The sequence below is a fragment of the Arabidopsis thaliana genome, chromosome 4 (genome assembly GCF_000001735.4).
Source record: "Arabidopsis thaliana chromosome 4, partial sequence".
NCBI lineage: Eukaryota > Viridiplantae > Streptophyta > Magnoliopsida > Brassicales > Brassicaceae > Arabidopsis > Arabidopsis thaliana.
Window position 1 is genome coordinate 12,713,783 of NC_003075.7, and position 26,621 is coordinate 12,740,403.

At 36.8% G+C, this 26,621-nt stretch overlaps 7 protein-coding genes, 1 long non-coding RNA gene and 1 pseudogene across 15 annotated transcripts; 6 read left to right on the forward strand and 3 right to left on the reverse strand.

The window, feature by feature from the left end:
* The first annotated feature begins 841 nt into the window (after nucleotides 1–841).
* Nucleotides 842–3,608, forward strand: AT4G24630 (DHHC-type zinc finger family protein). Its single transcript, NM_118596.3, has 5 exons — nucleotides 842–1,175; nucleotides 1,569–1,754; nucleotides 2,010–2,309; nucleotides 2,499–2,732; nucleotides 2,865–3,608. Exons 1-5 carry the CDS (start codon nucleotides 1,137–1,139, stop codon nucleotides 3,327–3,329), a joined length of 1,224 nt encoding a protein of 407 aa, NP_194194.2. The 5' UTR covers nucleotides 842–1,136; the 3' UTR covers nucleotides 3,330–3,608.
* A 397-nt stretch (nucleotides 3,609–4,005) lies between these two features.
* Nucleotides 4,006–5,505, forward strand: APPB1 (Plant invertase/pectin methylesterase inhibitor superfamily protein). The gene is made up of 2 exons (NM_118597.4): nucleotides 4,006–4,254; nucleotides 4,645–5,505. Exons 1-2 carry the CDS (start codon nucleotides 4,069–4,071, stop codon nucleotides 5,020–5,022), a joined length of 564 nt encoding a protein of 187 aa, NP_194195.1. The 5' UTR covers nucleotides 4,006–4,068; the 3' UTR covers nucleotides 5,023–5,505.
* A 319-nt stretch (nucleotides 5,506–5,824) lies between these two features.
* AT4G24644 (Putative membrane lipoprotein) lies at nucleotides 5,825–5,989 on the forward strand (the record flags this gene model as incomplete). The annotated part of the gene is made up of 1 exon (NM_001125572.1): nucleotides 5,825–5,989. The coding sequence occupies one exon, from the start codon at nucleotides 5,825–5,827 to the stop codon at nucleotides 5,987–5,989; it is 165 nt and encodes a 54-aa protein (NP_001119044.1).
* A 622-nt stretch (nucleotides 5,990–6,611) lies between these two features.
* On the forward strand, nucleotides 6,612–7,661 carry IPT4 (isopentenyltransferase 4). Its single transcript, NM_118598.1, has one exon. The coding sequence runs from the start codon at nucleotides 6,684–6,686 to the stop codon at nucleotides 7,638–7,640; it is 957 nt and encodes a 318-aa protein (NP_194196.1). The 5' UTR covers nucleotides 6,612–6,683; the 3' UTR covers nucleotides 7,641–7,661.
* Nucleotides 7,662–8,211: 550 nt separating this feature from the next.
* AT4G07280 lies at nucleotides 8,212–8,464 on the forward strand. Its single transcript, NR_142127.1, has one exon. It is a non-coding gene; the product is annotated as an other RNA (long non-coding RNA).
* A 148-nt stretch (nucleotides 8,465–8,612) lies between these two features.
* On the reverse strand, nucleotides 8,613–9,170 carry AT4G24652 (annotated as a pseudogene). Its single transcript has 3 exons — nucleotides 9,065–9,170; nucleotides 8,820–8,962; nucleotides 8,613–8,723 (listed from the first exon to the last, which is right to left on the reverse strand).
* On the reverse strand, nucleotides 9,130–12,053 carry HB22 (homeobox protein 22; the record flags this gene model as incomplete). Of its 2 annotated transcripts, NM_001341690.1 has the most annotated exons (2): nucleotides 11,083–11,855; nucleotides 9,130–9,176 (listed from the first exon to the last, which is right to left on the reverse strand). In NM_001341690.1, exons 1-2 carry the CDS (start codon nucleotides 11,729–11,731, stop codon nucleotides 9,130–9,132), a joined length of 696 nt encoding a protein of 231 aa, NP_001328716.1. In that variant the 5' UTR covers nucleotides 11,732–11,855. The 2 variants fall into 2 exon arrangements, with proteins under 2 accessions (NP_001328716.1, NP_194197.1); NM_118599.2 differs by lacking the exon at nucleotides 9,130–9,176 and having other exon boundaries at nucleotides 10,770–12,053.
* A 1,695-nt stretch (nucleotides 12,054–13,748) lies between these two features.
* TAR2 (tryptophan aminotransferase related 2) lies at nucleotides 13,749–17,549 on the reverse strand. Of its 2 annotated transcripts, NM_202879.2 has the most exons (6): nucleotides 17,272–17,549; nucleotides 16,665–16,924; nucleotides 15,234–15,537; nucleotides 14,814–15,094; nucleotides 14,438–14,730; nucleotides 13,749–14,354 (listed from the first exon to the last, which is right to left on the reverse strand). In NM_202879.2, the coding sequence occupies exons 2-6, from the start codon at nucleotides 16,910–16,912 to the stop codon at nucleotides 14,158–14,160; spliced, it is 1,323 nt and encodes a 440-aa protein (NP_974608.1). In that variant the 5' UTR covers nucleotides 16,913–16,924; nucleotides 17,272–17,549; the 3' UTR covers nucleotides 13,749–14,157. The 2 variants fall into 2 exon arrangements, with proteins under 2 accessions (NP_974608.1, NP_567706.1); NM_118600.2 differs by lacking the exon at nucleotides 17,272–17,549 and having other exon boundaries at nucleotides 16,665–17,213.
* A 1,162-nt stretch (nucleotides 17,550–18,711) lies between these two features.
* MOS1 (modifier of snc1) lies at nucleotides 18,712–26,312 on the forward strand (the record flags this gene model as incomplete). 5 transcript variants are annotated; one of them, NM_001341691.1, is made up of 10 exons in its annotated part: nucleotides 18,712–19,084; nucleotides 19,603–19,671; nucleotides 20,170–20,253; nucleotides 20,337–20,381; nucleotides 20,475–20,844; nucleotides 21,383–21,485; nucleotides 21,931–22,005; nucleotides 22,230–23,307; nucleotides 23,389–23,617; nucleotides 23,727–26,269. In NM_001341691.1, 9 exons carry the CDS (start codon nucleotides 19,643–19,645, stop codon nucleotides 25,953–25,955), a joined length of 4,242 nt encoding a protein of 1,413 aa, NP_001329062.1. The 5 variants fall into 5 exon arrangements, with proteins under 5 accessions (NP_001329062.1, NP_001329061.1, NP_001329060.1 ...); NM_001341692.1 differs by having other exon boundaries at nucleotides 18,717–19,084; nucleotides 20,173–20,253; nucleotides 23,727–26,312; NM_118601.5 differs by having other exon boundaries at nucleotides 18,896–19,020; nucleotides 21,889–22,005.
* Between the last annotated feature and the right edge of the window lie 309 nt (nucleotides 26,313–26,621).

Here is a 26,621-nt window from a genome sequence, read left to right on the forward strand (position 1 = left end):
ACTTATAAATATAAATTTCTAGTGATTAGTGAAGAATCGTAATAAATGGTTTGGATATTATTGATTATTGATTTCGTGATTGAATATACTGTTTTTAGAGATGAAATGTGATTATATTTTGATTTCAAAAACGACATAGATTCCTTATTTTTGTTGAACGGTTTAGATTGAAAGAAATTAATTTTATTAAACGGTTTAGATTGAATCGGATCATATAAAGTTTAGGAGATTGTTAAGACCAAATTAGCCTTAATAATTTTGAATAGCAAAGAATAAAATCCAAAATTGAAATCAAAATTGAGGCCAAATTAGAAAAAAATTCAATTTGTACTTCCCTTTTAATAATAAAGGGATTTATGTTTGCAAGGTATACATGTCATCATCTTTAAATAATCGAGAATTCGTTTGTAAAATTTTAACATTAAATGGAATTTTCCTCATCTCTACAATTTATTTTTAAATTACAAACTTTCAAAGTTTTATTAAGTGTCTATTCAAACATGTCAAATTCTTGGCTCATTGAGAAGGAACAGGTTCAAACAATTCAATAGAATTAGTCAAAACCAGTTGATTTGCGATCATAATCAATTGTAATTGATAGTCAATTGAAAGACAAAATGGACAATGACTCAAATAAATGGTATTTGGTTGTTTTCCTACAAAAAAATAATGTATCCCAAAAACAAAAAAATCACCAACTGAAATTGTATAGTTTGCACGAGGAATGAAATCTGACACAAAATGCGCAGAAAAATTGAGGACACTAATTGTAATTTGTGGTTTAGGAGATAAACATGATTACGTCATAATTTAAAACAAGAGAAAGGCAGACAAAAACGTTTAAACATAAAAAAATAAAAATAAAAAAAAAACTCAGGTTATTCGCTCGTTCGTCTTCGTCGCCCATTGAAGGAGGTCAGACCAGAAGTCGCACGCGAGCCTTATAATTGTGTAATCCTTAGGGTTTTGCTCGCGATTTCTGGTACTATTAGGTTTCCGTCGATTTCTTCGTCGGGATAAAAACCCTCTTCTTCGCCGGAGGGAGAACACGGCGAGAATTACACAGCTATCCTTCGAATTCCGTCGCTGGTTAGCTTAGGACTTTCTGATTCTGTCGCTTTAATCTTCTTCTCTCCATGACACAACGGGTATTCCAAGTCTGGAAAGGAAGCAATGTAAGTCCTTTTTTCATCGAATGATTGAGCCTGGAATTTTATTGGTTTTTTGTGTGTTTTCTCTTTGTTGGGAGATGAATATTCTCTGAATTCTGTTCTCTGGTATGAATATGATTTGGAATTCGTTTTTTCTCGAGTTTCACCTGTGTAGCATAATCTTAGTTACGCAATTGGTTTACTTTGGTACGTGTAAACTAATGTTGTTGAGCTGAATCGTTGAAGTATCTCTTGATTCACTCTCAAAGCATGACCATGCATTTTTGCATAACCTTGTATCAAGTTGAATGTTCCTTGTAATTTATTAACAATTGGAAGTATCTTCAATGCTTGACTCTTCACATGTTTTAAATTCAGTATGGTGATACCAATAAATGGTCCCTCTCTCTTTTGCAGAAATTCATCCTGGGTGGGAGATTGATATTTGGACCAGATGCTAGGTCACTGCCTCTTACCTTGCTATTGATCATAGTTCCGGTTGTTTTGTTCTGTGTATTTGTAGCAAGGCACCTTCGCCATGAGTTCTCTCCCTACAATGCGGGATATGCTATCATGGTGGTAGCAATTCTTTTCACTATTTATGTAAGTCTTCTCCGATACCCAATCTGATAGTCCTATATATCTCATTGTTGTAAATATTTGATTTCTGATTTTATGTTTGTTTCCTGTTTGCTTACTGCCTAATCGGGTAATCAACAACATTTATCAGCTATTTCATTGTTTGTTTCTTACCCGGCTTAGAAGCTTAAACCCTGTCCTCCTGTTCTGTCACTTGTTGTGTGGCATTCAGGCGTTGTTATTTTTTGCTTTTCTGAATCACGAATTTGGGTTTGATAGGTATTGATCCTCCTCTTCTTCACATCTGCACGAGATCCTGGTATTGTTCCTCGAAATTCGCATCCACCAGAGGAAGACCTACGTTATGAGACAACTGTATCAGCTGATGGAAGACAAACACCGAGTGTTCAAATTCCCAGGACGAAAGAAGTCATTGTTAATGGCGTTTCTGTTAGAGTGAAATACTGTGATACATGCATGCTTTACAGGCCTCCTCGCTGCTCTCATTGCTCCATATGCAACAACTGTGTTGAGCGCTTTGATCATCATTGCCCATGGGTGGGACAATGCATTGGACTGGTAAGCTCAATCAAAAGCATATTGACTTTGAAAAATATAAAGTTCGTAAATTTTTATCTCCCAAAAAAGTGTGAGGTTTCTGTTTCTGTTATCTGAAAGGCCAAGATCTGTTTTATCTGCCGATTGGCCAATCTGTTGTCTGCCATTTTGTCCTGTGATTCTGACTGGGAAAGTTCTGTCCATTGGCAGAGAAACTATAGGTATTTCTTTATGTTTGTTTCTTCGTCAACACTTCTCTGCATCTATATTTTCTCGATGTCGGCGGTATACATCAAGATTCTGATGGATCATCAACAAGCAACTGTGTGGAGGGCAATGAAAGAATCACCTTGGGCTGTTGTGTTGATGATATATTGCTTTATTGCCCTGTGGTTTGTTGGAGGGCTCACAGCGTTTCACTTGTACCTCATAAGTACAAACCAGGTCAGTTGGTCTCTATTGTTTTAAAATTCTGTTTTCTACTTGTTATCCCTGTTATTACCTTCCCGTATATACATATTAATATTGTATGCAAATTGTAAGTCAACTGATAGCAACACCGTGCAAGTTTTTCAGACAACCTATGAGAAACTCCGGTACAGGTCATCACACAGCAGGAGCATTGTCTATAACCGTGGCTGTCCAAACAATTTCCTGGAAGTTTTTTGCTCAAAGGTGAAGCCCTCGAGGAACAACTTTAGAGCCTTCATCGAAGAAGAACCCCCAAGAGTTATTACTCTGCCTAGCACCACCAGGGAATCAGGGGAAGCAGAAGACGAAAATGTGACCCGGCGACAGAAAGTGGAAGACGATCTAGACATTGGAGACGATCTAATGAATCTCTCACGGCGTTGTAATGCAGAAGATGCCAACAACAATCAGCCTCATCACACATTGGACATAGACCATGAGAGAGCAGGCTCGATAAGGACAGAAGCAAGACATGAAAGCTGGGGAAGAAGAAGTGGGAGCTGGGATGTAGCAGCAACAGATGTGAGGGAAAGTCGAAGCTACGCAACAGCAAAGGATGGAAGGGGATAAGGGTTTGTGGGGTTTCTCTTTTAGGACAGAAGTCGGTAGATGTGAATTGGTTTCAGGGATTTGGGGATCAGTTAATGTAATCTTGAGTGTACTATACCAAGAGTAGTAGTTCTTCTATCTTCTTTTCGTTTTCTACAATGTGTATTGTGCTATTTTATTAATATTATGTGGATATTCCATTCTGTATTTGCGTCCATGACATCTACCTTAAACATTGTCATGCTGTCTTTTAGCTCGGCCAAAATCCAATTTATAATCTTCTCTTACATGCAATTAGCAGCACTGCGATTAAAGGAAATATCAAATCTAACAAAATTTGTATTTTATGACTAAAATAAGTTTTTCGTACTATTTAAATCTAAAAACTAATAAATAGTTATTTTTTAAAGTAATCCCTAGGGCATTTACTTGTCTAATTTTGCTCAACACTTATGAGTTATGATCACGAGTCACGACATCCATTTTCTAAACAAAGTAAGACGATACTGGACGTTGTCTTTGACTAAATTTGTACAAACCACGAATTATTTACATTGGCCAAATTTAGAAAACATAAGAAAAAAGTTACTAAAGTTTAACGTTATTTGATACCAGTTATAATATAGCACATTCTAAAGTTATCCAGCCCTAGATGAAACCCTAAGCATACATATATATCCGCCTTGAACCAAAAGCCAAACAACACAAAACTGAATAACAACCGGAAACTTGAGCAACAAAACTTCCGACGCTAAGAGAAATGGCAACGTCCTCTGTTCTGTCCACCTTCGCTGCGGCGGCAATTACGTTGCAACTACTCTTATCTCCTGCTTCAGCTTCCCCTCACATGAAATACATTGACGCCATCTGCGATCGTTCCCATGACCAAGCTTTCTGCGTTAAAACTTTGACTACCAATCCCCCTACAGCTGCTCCCATTGGCCTGGTATGATCTCTATTATTTGTTTGCATTTTCTTATTCCTGCTTGTTTTCAAATCAGCAACACAAATATTTTTATATATGAAAAAGTTGAAATGTTTCATTTTCTTTAGGTTAAATTATTTCACCTAAAACAGAAATTGACGTGTTTAGAATCACACATTGTAAATTAAAAGATACTTAGAGTAACGTATAAGAATTCTGATCTGGTCCACTTATTACCAGTTTATTTTTTAGTTGGAAGCCAAAAAGATTAAGGGTTTGAAACAATACAAACATTAACATCTCTAAACATATGTTGTTTATTGTAAACGAATTGTTTTTTCTTTGACATCTCAATCCTTAATGGGAATGATCATTATCGTAGTTTATGCTAAAAAATGAAATCTTATACAGCTTCCATTGTCGGAGGCTGTGATCAACTTGGCCATATCCCACGCGGAGAAGACAGCGATTTTCGTAGATGAGACTGCGAAGAAAGATCCAACGGTGAAGGTTGCATTTACAGAGTGCCACAAGGCCTACTTGGCCGTGGCAGCTGATCTCAAGAGTGCAAATGTGAAGCTCAAGGCATCCCCCGACACGGCTAACTACGACGTCAGGGCTTCCAGTGACAGCATGAGGCGCGTGAATGAATTGGTTGGGAAAAACACTGACAAGGCTTCAACCACGCTCAAGGAAATGACAGTGCAGATGGAGAAACTACTTGATCTTGCAGCTGGAGCCGCCGATGCCGTTGATGACGACGATGAGAACATGCGCCTTCGCGTCTAATGGATGTTAAACCGAGCGGGTTTCGTTTTTTTTGGTTCATAATACAAATGGAAATAAGTAAATGAATATGTATACATCACATAGAAACTGTGTTATGGTAAATTAGTAATTCAGTTTTTGAAATAATGTGGTTAAGTTTTGCATCTCTTACTAATTTTGTATCTATCTAATTTCTGGAGCAGGAAAATGACTCCGATTTTTTTTTTTTAAAAAGGTATACTTAATTAACCAGACTACCAGAGTAGTAGTGTGCTCGGTGTCAATTGTTAACAAAACAAGACGAGAGCAACGAATTAAGAAGATTTACAAGTGTTGTAGACTTGTAGTTGACTTAAAATTATGCATGGTTAATCGAGCCGTATATATTTGAAGATTCAGAAGAATGTCACATGATGAATATTTTCGATAATAATATCAGGCTTAAGACTTATATAAGATGACAACATGTCTACGTTTTATAATATGAGAAATAAGAAAAAAGGAAAAAATGAATTCTGTTTATAACAAAGATTGCCTTGATGAGGCTCATTGTAAATGTCGCCAAAACATTGAGATAAAATGATATTATAAAAGAATACATTATGTTTTGTTGAAGCATTTCGTGTTTGACATAAATATCTCATGCCCAGACAAAAAAAATCTACATACGTAGTAACTTCAATTGCTATGTAAGTTACAGTATTCGTATATTTAGCATATAATTTCATTTCTTTTTGCCTAAAATTCACCCCACAAATTTGGATGCCATTATTCATTGATTCATTAGCTTTTGATGTGAGTCGGGTCTGTATTTAGCCTTAGTATGGAAAAATATCGTTGGCATAAGTTGATTTTGTGGCTAACGACGGCACAAGGATTCATAGTATCGTGTAATCGTGTTGGTGGAGAAGAAGGTTGCGGTGCAAGACTGCTTTTACTTTGGTCTTTCTACATGTATAATCCAAAATCGTTTTATTATGTGAGTTAGCCATTTATTAAAATAAAGTGTTTCAAAAGCTACACAATAATTAGGAGTTCATTTGACTTTGCTTTCTTCACCGGAATTCGATTCCACTAAGTCGCGTTACCACTCGTAGTAGGAAATTGGTTATGGATCAAACATGTCGATCTATAAATGTCAAAAACAAAAAAAATAACTTGGCTATTATTTTTTTATTGGATCAAGCTGCTATAACTTATGACTAGTTATAAATATTTATCTATACAAGACTAGAATATTTATTTTTATCTATGTATTGTTGAATGAATGAACTTCTGTCTTTTAAAATCATATAGGAGTTATTATTTTTTTGGCAAGTAAACACCTATCAATAAAAAGACATTTCAAATTAAAATGATAAATATGTTTTTAGACAAAATCTCTTATATTTATGTTTATTTCTATGTTTGTAAAATTGAATATTTACATTCTTATTTTAGATAAAAATATCTTCAAAAATGTTAATATAGATATTTACAAAATAATGAATGAACAAAACTAACGAATCAAGAAAACTTTAATATAGAGTTATAATAGACTTATGTGATCAATTTTAAGCTTTCCTTTCATTCATAAACACATTCCTACAGTATATATATGTATGCATGGGGTAACCAAAATATGATATTAGCATAGCAACATTGTTTGTGTATATTCGTGTTTCTCAATCTCAATTTACGACATGAAGTGTAATGACAAAATGGTTGTGATCATGGGTGCCACCGGTTCTGGCAAGTCATCACTCTCTGTTGATCTCGCTTTACATTTTAAAGCCGAGATCATCAACTCTGACAAAATGCAGTTCTACGATGGCTTGAAGATCACCACGAATCAATCGACCATTGAAGATCGACGTGGAGTGCCACATCACCTTCTCGGTGAACTAAACCCGGAGGCTGGAGAAGTCACAGCGGCAGAATTTCGCGTTATGGCGGCTGAAGCCATCTCCGAGATTACTCAACGTAAAAAGCTCCCAATCCTTGCCGGTGGATCCAACTCATACATTCATGCTCTCCTTGCAAAATCTTATGACCCTGAAAACTATCCGTTTTCTGATCACAAGGGCTCAATCTGCTCCGAGTTGAAATATGATTGTTGTTTCATTTGGATAGATGTGGATCAGTCTGTGTTATTCGAGTATCTTTCTTTACGTTTGGATCTTATGATGAAGTCAGGTATGTTCGAGGAGATCGCTGAGTTCCACCGCTCTAAGAAGGCCCCGAAAGAGCCATTGGGGATATGGAAGGCTATAGGAGTGCAAGAGTTTGATGACTACCTCAAAATGTACAAGTGGGACAATGACATGGATAAATGGGACCCTATGAGAAAGGAGGCTTATGAGAAGGCGGTGAGAGCCATCAAAGAAAACACATTTCAGCTCACAAAGGATCAAATCACGAAGATCAACAAGCTGAGAAATGCCGGGTGGGACATAAAGAAGGTGGATGCTACAGCATCGTTTCGAGAGGCAATTAGGGCAGCCAAGGAAGGCGAAGGTGTAGCCGAGATGCAGAGAAAGATATGGAACAAGGAAGTGTTGGAACCGTGTGTGAAGATTGTCAGGAGCCACTTGGACCAACCGATCAACTATTATTATTATTACTTTTATTTACTAAAAAGATTTTTAAGTCTTAACTAGTTTGGACTAATATCACCGCAAAACAAATGTCATAAAAAAATTTCATATTAGCTTTATAAATATTTTAATATAATACATTTTTACTGATATTGATTTCTATTTATAGTTTTAACAAGGACTCATTCCCTCGCGAAATAGTAAACATAATATCGTAGATTAAAAATTTTCATTTATAAATGTGTACGTAAAACATGCATGGTTAAAGATATGTGGATTTTTACGTACAATATGATTTAGAGAAATGTATATCTAGAAATGTATAAATCTATATGGATTATTTTTCAAAGATTATGATACAAAAAAAGTATATAATTTAAGGTCGTAATTTATGAGGTTTTTGAGTTTACTATTGTACATAATGTATAGGTTGAAGACGATTAAAACAATTTCTATCAACAAACAAAAATGGCCGGTGGGATGGTAGAAAAAAATGTGGACGGATTTGTAACTTCTAAATGAGATGAAGAGATTTCTATGTAAAGGTTCTCATCTAATTATTTCCTTGAATCCTTGACATCAATTAAAATAATCCAAAACGGAATAGGATTCTCACTCTTTAAATCATTTGGGTACGCAATGACCTCTCGTGAATTTGATAAGACATCCAGATGTCTCCTGAAGCCTGAAGAGCCTGCAAAATACAAGACATCCGTTACCTTCTTGCTATCAAGAAACATCATATATTTCCCCCATCTGCTAACAGTAGATGGATCCTACAACTTTTGACGCCGTATAGAAAACACAATTCAAGATTGAAACCGGTTTTGTATTCAGTCATACTCAAAGTAGAAATAAGTCTTTAAAACATAGGGGATTCAAGGCGACCATTTCTCATGTCACCGTTGATTTCAGATTTGCTACCAAGAATCTATACATGCGATACATTAATAAAGTATATTTATATGGAGTTATATTTCCAAAACTGTTGTTTTGTGTCTCTCTCATTAATTATAAGTTTATAACAATGCATACCTTCAAATCCTCCATGACATTCGGCTAAGCGTCTTTGAGAACAACTACCACAATCCCATCAGTGTATTCACCCACCAACGAAAGAACCTGTCTCTTGTCCTTGACATCGTTAAGTAGCCTGTGATGGCGGCAAAGCAAAATTGTAAACACGTGAAACTTTTTTTCAAAGAGAAAATGAGAAACATATCTACCTTGAATGAAATGTTTAGTTACCTTGTAAGAGAATCTTGTTCCGTCATAATGCAATATCGGATTCTTCCTCAAACTATCAAAAACAGCCTTATTGGAATGCATATCAACATATATAATCACTCTTCATTTATATGCTCGGGTGTTAAGGCTAGCCTTCTCTACAAGATTGAAGTTAAATAACAAACAAATCAGCTTCATTAAATAAACGATGATTTATAGCTTTCATACGAAGACCAAAAAGAGGGGACACAAACATAAACATCAATGAGAAGATCAATGACATGCTTGATTTGAGTGAGCTCCAACATGAGCTTCTCTAATGCTGTTAATGAGCTGAAGTCGCTTCGTATCGTTTGAAAACTTGATAGCCATCTGAAGAAGATAAAAAAACATAATCCTAAACGTCAATATTTATTGCTTTCAGAAGATCATGGAGACAAAAAAAATAACTTATACAAGGCCGATTCCTTAAAATTAGGGTTCGTAGACTGTGCAATTATCAAAATCTAGGTTTTGCAACCACAATAAATTTCCATTTCTCGAATCTTAGAATGAAATCAACAAAATTTAGAATTCGAGCTTGATTTAATAAAAAAGATCGATTCTCACAATTAGGGTGTGCGGTTTTCAATATATATGATTCCGCAACCTAAAAACGACAATAGATTTTCATTTCTCCAATCTTAGAGCGAAAGAAACTAGGGTTTATCAATCAAATCGAATCGAGACATCCTCGGTTAAACAATTCACAACAAGTCAACAAGTATTAGAAACACGAACAGACGAGAGGAAGATCGACGAGAGGAAAATGCATGGAAGTTTGTTGATTGAAAGGAGAAATTTTGAGATAAGCTTTTTCGTTTTGTTAAGCCCATCAATATTCGGCCCAATAACCCCAAACACACTTTCACACACGTGGCTTATATTATGCAATTAAGCATTTCACCATGTTTTCTACATTTGATATGTTTACATCAAAACGTTACGTTAATTAATTGATGCTTAATTTAATAATTGGGTTGTGTGATTGTGTCGTGCTGTGAAAGAGACAAAAGAGTGAGAAGTTTCAAAGCAAGCTCAACACAAAAGCAAAGCACATTTATATAAGAAGAAAAAAGAGAGGAGAGAGTTAATGTGATAAGCGGTGAGTTTTGGTAAGATAGCGAGAGGAATGTGACAAATGTGAATTCTCTCGTCATTTTCTTCATCAAGATGGAAATCTATCGTCTGACATCCTTCGGAAATCATCATTAGTTTAATTATTTCAATTCCTTCTGTTCACATGATATATAAAATCCGGATTTAACGGTTCGAAGTCTTTTTGAACAAAATCAAAATACGTTTAATGAACTAAGGAAATATTCAGTTAATGTAAAATTTATTTAGAAAAAATAGGTCAAATGAGACCCTTGCAAAACTTGGATATTACAACAGAAAAATGTTCCTTAACTGCGTTTTGTTTTATTCATATGTGTGTTTTGCGTCAGTTCGTATATCATATGCTATTTATGGATATCACACGCGTAATAAGCAAATAAATAACATGTTATTTAAACATTTACCTATTTAAACAACATGTTTTGTTGTTTTTAATTACGAGTGTATTATCCCGCAATGGCATGTTATGCTTAGACACCTATACGACTACAATCGTCCATGGCTTCTCATTGTTGCACATGCTCACCGGTCCCAGATCTTATTTTCTTGCTTTTTTGAACTTTTTCTTCAGTTTTACAGATAATCTTAGATTAGTTCATTTTAACCGCCCTATAAGAGATAACTTACGTAGACTATAGCTGATTCCTAGCTCTAATCCTCCTTATCATTTTATTTGTTTGTCAACAATATGTAACTATCACAAATTACAAGGCTACATATCTTGATCAACGGATCTTTAATAATCATCTAATTAACATAGGTATATGGCAATACTAATATAGGAAAATAACAGAGAGTATACTTTTATATTGTTTACCAATGTTGGTTTAATCACTGTACTTTAAATTTGGATAGTTTGGTTCATCATTCAATTGCATCCTCAGTAAATTTATGGAATTAACTAGTCGAACCAAAGTTAATAAAGATTAATCACAATGTCTCCTAAACTGTCCGAAACGACCAGATACGATTATTAACTAGAAGAAGAAACTGTATGTCCAGGAAAAAATAACATAACTAATAAGCAGAAGTAGTTACAGAAGAGTCATACCAAAAAAAGAAACAATTATGATCCTCTAGTGTTTTAAATCATGTCTCGAGCAAAATTAGGGTTTCTTACCAAGAGAGTTCTTGTTGTTATGCATCCAGATTTTAAGCACTTGTCTCCTAACACCAGTCTCCGCACAGAACTGCTCAACCGCCACGTCATCATGCTTCTGAATTCTCCACCCCAACCTCTCCGCAAAGGCTAACATCTTCTCTTTCTGTTCCGCCGTGAACTTCGTTCTAAACCTCTTCGTGGTCCCGCCGCTGCTGCTAGGATTTGATGTATCCTCCTCGTCCCCCGATGCCGCGGGTGGCCTGTAAGGCGCCGCGGGAGATGTTAGATGAAGATATCCAGGCGGCTGATGCGGCTGCGGCGGGCGGTTGTAGTACGTGGGAACTCTGTGGGCTCTACCGCCGATGCTTTCGGTTTCCTTGCGGTGGAAGTTGCGGTGGCAGCCGCAAGCTGCACACTTAAGAGCGTCGAGCGTTCCATCTTCACCGGAAGGCATAAACTCGCAACAACCGTCCACGGCGTGGCCACCTATGTTAACAGCATGGTTCTTCAAGCACTCTCTATACCTTATCTTCGCTCCAACTCCTTTACTCCTTCCTACTCCTCCACCACCACTAGATGTGGCTCCCTCACCGCTTAGAGAGTCGTAACCGCAGGGGGGATTAACACCTGACATCTCCATATCTTCTTCTTGATCCTCAAAATTCATTCTCCGATCCCTCTTTCTTTATTTCTTAATTCTTGAACATCTCAAGAGACATCCGTACTACAATTAGATTGTTACTTAAAAAACTATAATAGAGAGACCAATAATTCATGAGAGTTAAGAGTATAAATTATGGAGGAAAAAATTATTTAATTTAATCCGAAAGAAAAGATAAAACAGTGAAGATAAGAAAGAGATAGATGATGAGAGTGTGGTCAACAAACCCTGCCGCTTAATAAAAGGGAGTCTCAACTTTTTACGTTTTTTTTTGTTTGTTTTAGAATAATATTCATATATAGATAGTTTCATCCAAAAAGAACACCCATAAGCCATAACCTTTTTAGAGTTTGATGAAAAGTACAGTAAAAAAAGTATGTTCCATTGGAGTATATGATTTACAATAATTAAATGGTGGTTTGAGAGTGATTAATATTAAAAGTGCGTTTAGGGTTTTGTTCAAGGTACTTCTGAGTTCTGACTTTACTGTAAAAAAAAAGATCAAAAGTGGGACTGTGGTGAAAGAAAAAGTGTCTTTGGGAACTTACGGATCACAGCAAATGGCAAGAGCATTGGACGTAGAGATAACGTGTCATGGGTATAAATCCGGCCTTAATTTTGGTTTCTTGTTTGTGTTCATTATCAAACAAATTAGTTTCTTAAATCGGAAATCGGCTCTTTGACAATTGACAGTATAAATATATTATTAATCCGTACTCACAGAATTCTGAACGCAGAAATACCATTCTCGGAACCAATAGTTGTTCACCGTCGGACCGGTAAGTCCACGACTCATATAGTAATTCAGTCCGGCTATACTTAGAAAAGCCTTTTCGATTTCAAAATTTATTACTTAGAAATATGCTGAGCCTAACATGAACCGTTCTAACAGTTCGTGTGACTTGAAATGTAACTAGATTTTTTTATTCGGTATAATTTACTATCTACTGCTCTATATGTATGTTGTACAGTTGTAGTGTTATATGTAGGAATATTCCTGTGAGCCAAAAATCTGTGGACCACCCGGTCTAGACCTGTTTTTTGGTTTGAAAGAAATCATGGTGCAAGTTGCAACAAATTCATTTAAGATCTGAAGTACTATCATTTATCCTTAAAATGGAATTCAAACACGTTTTATGTGAGATATATTTACAACTTATCATTAATTCCAACTCTTAATCATGTTTTCTCTCTTTTTGTGTCTCTATATCTAGTTAGTACAAAACTAGAAAAAAATGTATACAAGTTGAAGTTGTTATGCTTCTTGCTTATGGTGAAGGTTTTGAAACTTATATCTTGGTTATAAACCCTTTTATCTTTTTGTGTGAAGAAATTGTGTCGCTGATGTTTTATGAGCTATGCATCAAACAAAGTGAAAACAACAAACATGGTGTTTTGAGTAAGGATATGAATAGGTTTGGAAACAAATATAACATGCAATTAAGATTCAAGAATGGGTATAATTGGAATTCAAACTCAGATTCTGATCAAGTTGGCCTCAAAATAATTACTAATCTCAAGAAAAAGACTAATTTGTGAATAGGGAAAAAGACAAGTAGAGTTATGTAGACGATCAAGTTGATAGAGAAGGGAGCTAGTAGATTTGTGGAAAAAGACAAAAGACGAACGGCCGTTTGACGATGGAATAGTTCCACAAACAAATATGATGTGGCGTAGTCAGGAGAAAGTTGATGATGAATTTTGCAGATACAATCACGTGAATGGTTTTTGTGTGGTTGTGCACATCCACCATTGTCCTCATCCATATGTATATTGTGGATACATATTAGTTTCTAAAAGCTTTATTTTAATGTTTTAATTTATTTTTTCACATACAAACCATGAAAGTTAAACTTTTAGAGTATGATGAATGAGTGACAAGAGATTATATTTTGAAAACTTTCACAATTTGGTATTTTTGAGAGTTTAGTTGGTGTTTTGGAATTTTTTTTTTTTTTTTTTATGTTCAACTTTTTTAAAACATTTTTGTTATGAAATATAAATGATTTTGGATGATTTCATTCTTCTGAATTATACAAAGAAAGAAAGTTGATGCGGCTAAAAAACGGTGCTGTGAATAAAGCTGACACAAATGTAAAATGGAAGGTAGCGACAATGATCCTTCCGTAGCAAAAATGTTGATATGACTCTGAAGGATTACCTAAGGCTGGAATTTAATACTGAAAAAGCTATGAGATGTTGGATCTGATCCTTCGAGATTACAAAGTTCCAGACCAAAATGCTGACAACGCTTGAACAAACTCTCGGTTGTGTCGTAGTGAATGAATGTTTGCTCATTCATATCATCAGAGATGGTTTGATGAATAGGTCTTTGATTGATCCTTCACATTATTCAAATTTCCAATAATATTTATGGAGCAAAACACTTGTTGCAAGTTATGACAATCGATCATAATCACATGCATATGCACTTACAAAGTTGAATTAAAGGAAGATGTAATCCTGTGAAGGAAAATATTAAAGTTAGTATCTCTATCCAACATGCTTATCCTCACATTACTTAGCTCATCTCCGAAGTACTTTCCACTTTTAGTTAGAATCTTCTTCTCCTCTCTAAGAAACTTCTCACAATCCACTATCCCTTCTTCACACTTAAACCATGCAAATGCTGCACAAAACACACCAAACCAAATGAAAAACAAAAGAAGTGGTTCTACAATCATTTCTACTTTTGTTTTTCTTTATACGTACCTGGTTGTGGCTCAAAGACCCTGCCAAAGAAATTGCAACGTTGAGAGACGAAATCAGGAACACTGAAACGTTTAGTATCCTTTGCTGCTTGTTTCAATAGTTTCCACCTCTCATACATAGCATCATAACTATGGTCAAAGAAAGATTTGCCCGTTACATTCCCACAACTGTCTGACACAACCTTAAGAACCTTGGCTACTCTAAGCTGTGAGTCCTTTGAAACCCCAATCGTGTTGAGTTCAATGTACTCTATCATTTTCCTAGCCGTCTCTCTGTCTTTCACCAAAGCCCATCTGCAAATTAAATGAACAAGAATGTAACGTTTAAGAGACTTGTTCTCTGTTTTGCTCCCACAAAAGCAAAAGATTGTACTTACCCAATCCGTATCCCTGCATGGCCAGTGCTCTTTGAAGCAGTGAAGAGCATAACATCGTGATCAGCTGGTGATGTTATCGGTGTATACTGTGGCCAATAGTAAGCCAAATCATGGATCAATATACCTTCAGTACTGTTCACTACTGATTCTCTCAAGAACCCATCAGGGTTGTTTGGAGATGTAACAAGTTCAATGTATGGACCATCTTCTTTGTACGTCTTTGCATCTCCACCCCATCGATATAAACCTGATTTGAGGCAGTCTGTAATCAACGGGTATGTCTGCAACCAAACCGGTTATACATGTTAGATTGACACATATATGTGCTAAAATAACTATAAAAAAAAACTAGTATCCAGCAAAATGGCGTGTCTAACAAGACATACAGATAGTTTTGAGATGGCTATAAATATGACTCACACTATAATAGGGTGTGGCTGACACGACATTAATGGGACCGGAGTCATCATGTGGGGAGAGAGCATAGAGAGCAGCCTGATACAATTGTGTTGAGCCAGTGCCAACAACAATGAAGCGGTCTTGCGTTACAGCATTCCCAACAACCTTATGCACCCTCACAATCTCTTTGGCAAGCTCTGGCTCAAGAAACCAACAGAGGTTGTTTTCATCTGAAAAATAGCTAAGAGATTGCCATCCAGGTATCACCATTGTTGTCACCTCTCCATTTTCCTGCCAATATCTCTCATACACCGTTGGATCACCACTGCATAGAGATATACACATCAAGATTAGCATATATATACATTCTACCGTGTGACAGGAGTTAATCTTTGAGTCAACGAGAGCTGAGCATAGAGGTAAAGAATTAGTGGGTCCTTTTATTTAATGGAGAACATAAAACATCACCTTCTTATTTCTGCAACAGTGAAAAACATGGTCAAGTACTAGATCACCAGACTAGTCCTTTAGATTCCCTCAAAGGACATGAAATATTTATGTATTCAGAATCATGTCACCACAATGTGGGCTCTCTTTACTATTCCCTATTTAAAAGTTTTTACTTGACAATGGAATTGGAAAGAATCAAAAGAGTTTTATATTCTGATGTACCAAGTGTCTCCTCAACCTAAATTTTTCAAACTTGAAACCCATTGGCTATCACTACACTAGATTAATTGCGAGCATCCAAAAAGAAACATCACTCACTACCATCCTTTCCTCTAACATACCAAATCCTTATTATAAAAAAAAAAGTCACTCTCTTCTTTACTTTCATTAACAAGAAGAATGGCCCATTTCCAATTTAAGTTTTAATACTTAACAGTTGACATTTATGACAAATATATCTAAATTCCCTAAAAAGAAAACAAATGGACCACCATGATCAATTTGCAAAGTTTTTTTGTGTGTTTGATGAGTCATAAGACTCATAACAAAGTAAATAACAGAACCAAATATTCAAACTAGCGGCGCACGTTAAGGAAAACAAGCATACGCAGAACCAAGACAGAACTATAGAAAACTTGTTAGAAAATATAGGCAAGTCAATGAAAGATCATTAGGAAAATAGAATCAAAACCTTTAGATTGACTATTTTATCCCTCTTTCAATGTTTGCATTTAAAATCGAATGGTGATTATTGCATAAAAGCTTGGAGCTTCACTTGCGTGCTTAAAGGATAATCTTAGATTCCTTGCTATATAATCAAGTATAGGATAAGGGAGAAATTTCTCTAAAGATTCTAGAGGATACGCCATTAATACACATTTATTATTCTGAACACCAAGAAAAAATAAACAAGCAATCAAAAATTCCACTATAGTGACAAGAACAGAACTTTCTTTAGAAAATTGTAATCTAGCACATGGAAGAGAGTAAGTAGAAACTTACAATTTGAGATTGATAATTCTATCATCGTCTTCTTCAATCTTGCTATAGTTGCAAGATGCTGAAGACAACGAAGAAGATTCTGAAGCCGTGGTGGATACCACGGGCCATATGCTAACATACGCTGTTCTGTCCCATGAATCTCCTCGTTCTCTATCACCCTTCAAAATCTTTAGAATCAAGCTGAAGTTGATGGCCAACGAGAGGACCAACATATTCCTCCAAGAAAGAAACCTCGGAATCTGTCCCATTTTCTCTCAAAACTAAAACACAAAACCAAGAAACAAGAATGCAAAATGCTTAAAGAAGAAGAGCAGAGTGGGATAGCTGGATAAAGACCTCTTTTAAAAAAAACAAAGGAAACAAACAAGTGGTGTCCAACGAGACTGATCCTTTTTTTGGCTGATATTCGAAGTTATGATTTTTGTAAGAGATTAAAATAACCCTTGAAGAATCTCAAGAGATAAAGGTATGTATAACAATGTGTTTATATTGGATTACGAACCTAACTCATGTACTTAACTCATAAATATTACCAATCACGATTTTAAGAAATTGAATTTTTAATCCTAGTAGACAAATTCTAAACTGAGACTACCTATCAAAATACCTGTAGAATTGCAGGCAGAGGATCAAAAGGTCACAGAACAAATTGGCCACAGTGAAAGGATCGCTAGAAGGCTTTTTATATGTAAACTGAAAAAGAAGAATGTGTAATTAGGTCGAAGCTCTTTGTTTGTTTCTCTCCACGATAAAAGATATTTCCCATTGGGAAAAAGTTATTGTATTTTGGCTTTGGCGTGAAGAGTTTCAGCTTTTCGGTTTGTCAATGGCAGACCTTGGAAACGACAGTACATGAACCGAGTGAGACACTGAATTTATTCAGGATCTCTGTTTACTAGTACAAGACTGGTGAATGCTTTATGTGTAACAATATTTTCTAGATTTACGTCACTTCTCTGTTTTCACATCTAATTAGATTAGCTTAAGGCTCATTATATTGACTATGTAATATTTTGCCCTATATATGTTTAGTGTAATTTACACATTTGGACAAAACGATTTAGGGTGAAATTGTTGTAATAACATATTTTGGGGTGTTGATTGTGAAAGTAACAAAGAGAAGAAAATAATCTCTGCAAGGGTAACATTAAAATAGATAAATGATCCATGGACCAAAATCTACATATTGCCACGGCCCAAATTGTTCAAGAGTTTAGCAAAGATCATATGGGCTGGATCCAAGAGGTTTATTATATTTGGTCATTGTTCAAGTATATTTGTTTTTTTGTTTTCTTTTCATACATTACTGTTTATTGAATATGATTCTATCAAAGGTGAAGTTGTATAAAATGGGGTGGGATCATCATTTGTAAGCATTCAAGTGTCTCGTTCTCTAACTTTCTTAAGTTTGTTGGCTTTCTCTCTAACTCTTAAGTATCAATTTGGAGAAAAGCACGAAAATTTAAAATATGCTAAGACTACTCGTAATAAATTAATAAAAATCAAACTATGCATTATCTAAAATCTTCTGTATATAAAATTTACACAAAATTTTAAAATTTGAAAAAAAATAAGCTAGCGTTGAGCTCAAATCCGCTCAAGATCATCCTCTAGCACCATGTACACAGTGCATGTACGAACACTTCCAACCCTCGATTACAAAACACCGGATTAATATATGATCTTTCCTTAGAATGAGTGTACTCCACAAAGAAACATGAGAGGTTTGGAAGATAAACATAAGCATTACCCAAAAAACCTTATTCATTTGATCATGCCTGCCATCGTCTTACTTCCCTAAACATGTCCTTAAAATGAAGAAGTGAACCTACCACATAATTCAATTTCTCCCCCATTTTTAACATTCGTAAAATGTAAAAGAAAGGAAACTATTTTGTTAAGTATTGTTTTTATGGCTATCCTTTTTTTTTTTTTTTTTGTCAAACTATGGCTATCTTTTAAAATGGGTAGGTAAATATATAAATGATGTTAATGAATAATACTACTCTTTTAATTTATATATATATTTTTGTTTTTTGGAGATAGGTGATCCTTTATTCGCTCTATTTTATTTTAATCGGCATTCATTTTACAATTCACAGGAAAAAAAAAAAGAGAGAGAGGAAAAGCTGAGTAAAACCGTGCAGCCCTGAACTTCGACGCTTTCTCCTCTTTCAACCAATCCGTTGAACGTCGTCGTAATAAGCTTCATCTTCATCAATCATCATCACTTTCTTCTTTCTCCCACAGATCCTTCCTTTTCTCCTTCATCTTCCCCTTCTTCCTTTTCCCTCATCGCCCAGGAACACATCCGATCTGCACCCTCTTCGTTCGATTCTCACAATTAATATCTAGGGTTTGCGAGGACCCCCCCTCTCTATTCAAAAAAAGAGAGCAGATTTTCTCTATAATCCCCTTTGGTCAGTTTCTTCTCTACCTTTTTTTCCCCTTTGTATTCCAGAGGAATCGAGTGATGAGTTTATAGAATTATCGCATTTTGAAGTAATTTGGGTCCTTTTGTAGAGCTTGATTGACATTTCTGGAGACATTTGTATGTTTCAGAGCTCTTTTTTTGTTGCTGTTGTTGTTCTAGCAAGTTGATTGCGAAATTGTCAACATTCTGGGAATACGTCAATTGTTTTTTTAGTATTGCGGTCATTTAGTCTGGAACCTCTTTTGATTCCGCAGTTTGACGATCTTTCATACTTTTAGGTTTCTGTACCAATTTGATTGTCGAACATTGTCTTTCTGTTATGATGGTGAATTTTAGAAAGTATTTCAATTCATGTTGGAGAATTTGTATAGGCAGTCTGATTCTGCAACACATTTCACGGTAGCAGTGTTATAGCAATAGTTCTTCAGTGTCGGTCTTGTTTGATTCTTTGGGATTTGAGCTTCAAATTTCATTTGTGAATCTGATTCTGTATGTGACTTACAGGTTTCAAGTGGTGTAATTGGATCGTGTAGCTGCTTTTATAATGACCTCTAGCACGACAGGAGATCGAAGGTTTCTCTTCTTTCAACTTTATCTTTGTCATGAACTTTTCTATGTTTTTATACTGGATTATGGGTTATATATTGGCCTCTTTGCACGTTACTTGCATGATTTTTCTTTTGATTTGGCCTTTTCTTCATATGAATTACTTGTTTTCGTTGTGCTGTATATTCCAACTGTTGTTAAAATATAGAATCACTATATGTGCCTGGGGTATAGAAGGAAACTCAGGGTGTGGTTTTTCTTTCTTTGAAAGAGCTTGCTTGCATGATAGACATTCACCATGTATTTGTAATAATTTTATTCAACATTATTATTGATTTGCAACATGCCAACATCACCATTTAGATTAAAAGAAGGGAAAGTTGTAAAATGTGTGTAGAAAACATATGTAAAGAGCTGATCGTTTTTTTAATAAATTGTATAATCATTTATACTTTGCTCATTTACACTTAAAGAGCTTTGTATCCTCTGTGGTGATGATGAGAAATTACATGTGCTGGATATTAGCAGATGGGGTACTACAAGAAGAAGTGGCATGACTATATTGGGAAAGGTTGCTGTTCCAAAACCGATTAACTTACCAAGCCAAAGGTATTTGATGAGCGCATGATCACATTTAGACTTCATATATATGTATAATCTCGTTCCCTGAACACTTCTCTTCTGAATTTAAGGTTAGAGAACCAAGGCCTTGACCCAAATGTAGAAATTGTTCCAAAGTAAGTTTGTACCTGTTTGAGATGCTATTTCCCTCATTCTTTTTCGTCCTCAAATTTTAGATGGTTTAATTTTCTTCTGGACATCTATTTTAGGGGAACACTTAGTTGGGGCAGTAAATCATCACTGAATGCTTGGGGGACATCATCCTTGTCACCACGAACTGAAAGTGGCCCTGGTTCACCAAGCCACCTCAGTAATCGACCTTCTTCTGGTGGAAGTGTCACTCGACCTTCAACTGCCGATAGTAACAAAGCACATGACTCTTCTTCTTCTGTTGCATGGGATTCGAACTCGCGGCCTTCATCAGCATCTGGGGTGTTTCCATCTAATCAGCCATCAGTTGCACTACAGCGTCCACATAGTGCAGACACAAGACCAGGAAGTTCCCAGTTATCCCGATTTGCTGAACCCGTGTCAGAGACTTCTGCAACATGGGGTCAACATGTGGCGCCAGAGAAGTTGGTATGGTTCTTCCCTTTAAAGTCGTCTCTAATATTTATCGGGACTCTGCTAAGCATCTTTTTTTATCCTTACATCTGTGAAGCTCCATGTCACTCTTCTCTTACTTCACTTGTGCTTAGTTACAACAAACACACAGCAAGTTCTTATGTTTTTGGGACTGTGAATGGTAATTACTTTTTGGGATTAATGATTGATATTCAATCTAGATAGAACTTTAATAGCTGGATACATCATTCGTGTTTGCTATGGGAACAAGATTAGGATGCTAAATTTGTCAAATTATAGGGCACTTATTTCTCTTAGAGAAATGCTTTGTAGTGCGTAAGATAATCTGACAACTGAGTGGCACATGGTCTCCAATAAGTCTCGAGTTCTGGTTGGGCAAATAGAATTTGATGGAAGGGTTTTTGTATTATTATTTGGCAAACTTCAATCTTCAAGGTTTTTTTTGAAGAATAGTTGTGTACAATTTACCCACCTTTGCATTATCTACCATGAAATTTATCTTCATTCTTAGACTTCTCATTGTTTTCTACAGGGAGTTGCTCCATCAAAGAATGATGGGTTTTCTTTGACTTCTGGAGATTTTCCTTCCCTTGGTGCTGAAAAGGACACTTCTGAAAAGAGTACAAGGCCACAAGGTACCATCTATTAACAGTAAAAATTATTGTGTCATCCATGCATTACAGTACTTTGATTTAAGAATAGTTCTCTTTGCTCTTTTCAAAAAGTACGATCAGCATGTAAACTAGGAAAAAAAAATTGTTTCAACTTGTACACAATTCAATCTTATACTCGTCGTCCTTGCCTTCAAGGGAGTGACGTTAGCACAGACGGGTTCATTTTGAAAGTTGGTACTTCTAAATGTAATTCTGTTGAGAAGTTTATCTACACGGATATTCAGCAAAGTTAAAACTTTCGGGAATGACCTTTTTTTTTGGCTTGCTGTTGGTTGACCACTTTTTCGATCTTAGATGACCTCCTAATATGTGCCACTGAGAATTTTAGGATTACCTAGATAGAATGTGATGTGCTTATATGAAGGAGATACGTTAGACATGGCTCTTAGAAACTACAAATTTGCAGATGCTGGACCTCACGCTCGTCCTCCATCTTCGTCTGGAAGATCTGTGGAAGGGCAAGGTGTAGATTGCACAGAAGGTTCTTACTTTCAAACCTATTTTTCTATGTTTTGGGGATATACAACAGATGTTGGCATCTCATTTCGAGAGTTACTTATGTTTATAATCATCTCTTATGAGAGGGCCATGTTACCCTCACAGGTGTTCATGTGAATTCTTCTTACTGCTTTATTCCCCGTACATCTTTTTAGTGGATGTTCTCGCGGACACTATATTTGACCATATCTTGTCTTTTATTTGCAGAAGCTAATGACCGGATTGGGGATGCCAATTCCTGGAGAAGAGAGAATCAACCATACAGTGAAGATGCACCTAGACATTGTAGAGAGGAAGGGCAATTGGACTCACGTGGTTCACAATCTTATCCTAATGCTAATTTTCCTCCTCGGTATGATGCTTGGCGTGGTCCTCCAGTAAATAATCATCAAGGAGGTGGCTGGTACGGAGGGAACCACCCGTATGGTGCCCCAATGGGTCCTGGGGGTTTTCACATGGATCCTTTTCCATTTTATCCTACGCAAGTTCCACCTGCTCCTGGACATGGGGCTGGTCCTAGGGGTAATCACGCTAATAATGAAAGAATGTTCAGACCTCCAATGCTTGACTCTTATGTCCACCCAAGGATGCAGACTAGGCCTGGGTTTTATGTTGGTCCAGCGCCACACGAAGGCTACTATGGTCCTCCCATGGGGTATGGCAGTCCCAGCAACAGAGACCTACCTTTTGCAGGTAGGCCTACTGGTCCGCATGCTTATAACAATCATTCTGGTCAAGGTGGATATGATACGCCTGGAAGTTCAGTGTCTTTGGAACGGAACGAGTCATCACATTCTCAAGAAACACAAAGGCCATACAAGGTTCTCCTAAAGCACCAAGATGGGAGGTTTGGGGAAGATAATGCAAAGCGGGAAGAATTTCTTGGAAATAGGCTCCCGAATGCAGAGAAGATAGCTCAACAGATGCAAACTTCAAGAAACGAGAGGAGAGAAATCAGAAATGACGCAAGTGGTGAAGTACAACCAGTCAAAGCAGAACTTGCTGCCCCTGGAGATCCTAGTTTGATTCAGAAAATCGAGGGCTTAAATGCAAAAACTAGAACTAATGATGGTTGGCAAAATTCGTCATCTGTTGTTAATAGAGATGAGCAGGAAAGCCAACCACGTACACTCAATTCTGGGAACTCTGCAAATAAAGTTTCAGCCAGAAATCATCGAACTGGTCATGCAAGTGACAGTAAGAACTCATCACACTATAATCAAGGTGATTCTGCCACAAACAAGAATGCTGAACCCGCAGCTATGGGTGGAACTAGCATATTCAGGTCAGTTATCATTTTTCAATTGTGTTTCGGCCAGTTATGCCATCCTTTATGTCGGGAAAGTTTTGATGTTAGTACCTACAGGAGACCTACTCAACAGACTCAAGGCAGAGCAGATCCGCAGACCAAACGAATAGTGAACAGTGAAGGCAATGATGCTTGGCAGAAGACAACTGTTATGTCAGGCTCCTCCCATACAACTTTAGCTACAAACACAGAAAGCTTTCGCGAGGTTAATGTCGATGACTCTTTGGATACCGAGTCCATCAGGAGGCCTGGGTCGGGAATATCAGCAGACCCAAAGGATAACCAGGTATAAACTAGTTCATATGATTCTGGTTGTTATTTATACTTTTATGTATCTCTTGTTTGTAGTCATCCTTTTTTGGTTTGACTGAGTGTTTGCCATGTTCCCTTAAAAGCGTTCTACGATGAGAGAGTTAGCCAGGCAGCGTGCTCAACAGAGGCAGAAAGAGGAGGAAGAAAGAGCGAGAGATCAGCGGGCTAAGGCTCTTGCAAAACTAGAAGAGTTAAATAGACGTTCCCAAATATATGAGGAGGGTTCAGTTAAGAACATGGAAGCTGCATCTAATGCTTCTCCGGCTGACATGCCAACAGATCCTGGATCTCATTCATCTAATGCTACAAATTCCGTAGAACCTACTGGAGGATCAGGAAAAAACACAACGCAAAACACGAGGACTTCAACAGAATATGCAAATAATGTGGGCCCTTCCCAACAGGATAATCTTCCACGTGATGGCGGTGCCTCAAAACAGAAGCGCTTGGGTTATAAGCAGAAGCAAAATATTATATTTGAGAAAAAACCGACAGGGAGCTCTGTTGCTACTGCAGAGGTGTTTGATGTTGTCCCGTCTCCTGAGGTTGTTAATGAAGGTGTCTCAAGCAATAACTCAGACATGCCAGCGACGTCAACCGTTTCAGCTGAGTCAACTTTCCCGAAAAGAAAAAATAACAGGAATGGTAAGAAAAAACACAAGGCTGAGGAGACAGCAACTATGAATACTACAAGAGTTGCCGTTGGAAAAGAAACAAAATCGGGAGATGAGTCAATTGAGACTGCTAGGGCAAGGGCAGCTGAAATTGAGTTGGGGTCTGTTTCAGTTCCAAGCCTGGATATCAAAGTGTCTGGTGATTCGTCTGAACAAATCAGTTCCTTCACTAATGAAGAGTCTCAAAACAGAGCTAAAAACAACTGGAAATCTCAACATGTGCGTAGGACTCAAAGAAACTCACTGGTAAATAAGCCTGCAGAGAAATTTTCTGGCAACAATGCTGTTATTTGGGCTCCAGTACATCCACAGCAAAAAGCTGATGTTTCCACTGGTGGAGGGAGTCAGACTACTGTCCCTGAGTTTGGCACCTCTTCAAAAAGTCAGCATCAAGGACAGACTAGTTCTAAAAGCAAAAGAGTGGAAATTGAAAGATATGTACCGAAGCCTATAGTAAAGGAAATGGCTGAGCAAATCGTCAGTAAAAATCTAGTAACCTCTGCTCCAGATATGTCGGAGAATGTAAACCAGAAAGAAAATCGTGGAGGTGAGGGTACAGGAATTCTCCAACCTTCTGGTTCAACTGCAGGGAAATCTGGGTCTCCTTCAAAGTCAAGACATGGGAATGGTAGGCAGGGAAAGCATGGTAGAGAACATGCATCATGGCACCAGAGAGGTTCTGGAGCACCTACTAAAGCTTTGGAGGATGGACAATTTGTAACCTCAAATCAGCCCATCCGAGGAACAGTGAACTATCACTCTAGTAAGCAAACCGAACAAATTGCTGCCAAGGATCAAACCACATGTAATAAGGATGGATGGAACGATGGCTGGTATATGACTCCTGAAACGCATTACTCTGCTGCCGAAGAAATGGAATCCAGTGCTGTTGGAAAAGATCAAGGAATGAGCATGCACGGCAGGCAGCATGCTTCAAGAAGCAACAAGGATGGAGGAAGCAACTATGGTGACCCTAAAAAAGGCAATAAGAGGGATTTCAATAAAGCTCATACGCAGCACTCTGGCCATGGGTTTAGCCAACCAGATTTGCCTGCTGCTTCAAAAGAAGGTCGTGTCCCTGGAGATCATGTGTGGCATACAGCTAATAGGACAGGTAAGTATGGTGGTCGTGAAAGTACAAGGGACAAACCTTATGGATCTCAGGAAAAAAATGTTGTTGGATACGAGCATCAAGGGTTTACTACAGAACAAAAAACGACATCAGCTGATACACAAGCCCAGTTGCAAAACCGATCTACCAATAAGGAGGTCCAGGTTGAGCAAAATCCGAATAGTATGTTCCAAAAGAACACAGGGCAGGGTCGACGGTTTGGAAGAGGGCAGGAGTCACAAGGAGGTTGGGGTTTACCGGCGCAAGAGAATATGCACCATCACCATCAGAGGCCACCTTCAAACAGAGATAGACAGAAGCAAAATCTGCATTATGAATACAAACCTGTTGGGTCTCATACTTATGATGGAGAACGTAGTCGAGAACAATCGAAAGAGAGTTCTCAGACAGAAGGTCCAAGATACAGAGAGAAGGGACAGGGGCAGCAAAGGCAGGGTGGATACCAACAGCAAAGGGGTACTAGTGGGAGAAACGGTGGTCATGGATTCACTGGTGATAGAAACTAAGATTGGCCTCTTATTGTTATTTAGGTAGTAAGAGCTGCCATGCTGAGGATACTTGCATTTTGAGATATGGCGATTGAGGAAGCTAATTCGTAGGCACATAGCTTGGGAGATTGCTGAGAGGAGACCTATCCGAGGAGGTATTGGCAGATTAAAAAAAAAAAGTCTTTGTCTTGAGAGTTTATTATTATATGTTTCAGTCACTTGTTTGAATATGATTATAACTACTGTAGTAGCCTTTTGTATACACTAGATGAATACTCATGAGTATTTTTGTTTTTAAAGTTGCTTAAAAAAATATGATTATGTTTTTTGGTTGATTTTGATGTTCATTTTGATAAATTCCTATCTATTTAATATAATTTTTTTATTTTATGATTAGATTTATCTATAACTCGAAATATCAATTCTAGTATAATATATATATTTATATCTATTATTCTAATATTTTATTGTCATGATCACATATAAAAACAATATATGATATATTGATACAATGTATGCGTTTTGAAACTTGTCTAAATTAATTGTACAAACAATTATTTATTCCATATATTCTCTTGTCATCAACTACACAATCACATCATGATATGCTAGTAATTCAAGTCACACTTTAATTCTTTTCACTTGCATATAGCCATATAGAATCTCATATTTTTTTTTTTGTAT

Bases quoted from the DNA above. Each gene is read 5' to 3' on its own strand.
- TAR2 (NM_202879.2), bottom strand. From the start codon at position 16,912: ATGGGACAGATTCCGAGGTTTCTTTCTTGGAGGAATATGTTGGTCCTC. The intron at 15,538-16,664 runs GTAAGTTTCTAC...ATCTCTATGCAG, and splicing joins AGAATTATCAATCTCAAATT to TGGTGATCCAACGGTGTATG. The intron at 14,355-14,437 runs GTACGTATAAAG...TGTTTTGTGCAG, and splicing joins GGTCTTTGAGCCACAACCAG to CATTTGCATGGTTTAAGTGT.
- AT4G24630 (NM_118596.3), top strand. From the start codon at position 1,137: ATGACACAACGGGTATTCCAAGTCTGGAAAGGAAGCAAT. The intron at 1,176-1,568 runs GTAAGTCCTTTT...TCTCTTTTGCAG, and splicing joins AAGTCTGGAAAGGAAGCAAT to AAATTCATCCTGGGTGGGAG. The intron at 2,310-2,498 runs GTAAGCTCAATC...GTCCATTGGCAG, and splicing joins TGGGACAATGCATTGGACTG to AGAAACTATAGGTATTTCTT.
- APPB1 (NM_118597.4), top strand. From the start codon at position 4,069: ATGGCAACGTCCTCTGTTCTGTCCACCTTCGCTGCGGCGGCAATTACG. The intron at 4,255-4,644 runs GTATGATCTCTA...AATCTTATACAG, and splicing joins CAGCTGCTCCCATTGGCCTG to CTTCCATTGTCGGAGGCTGT.
- IPT4 (NM_118598.1), top strand. From the start codon at position 6,684: ATGAAGTGTAATGACAAAATGGTTGTGATCATGGGTGCCACCGGTTCT.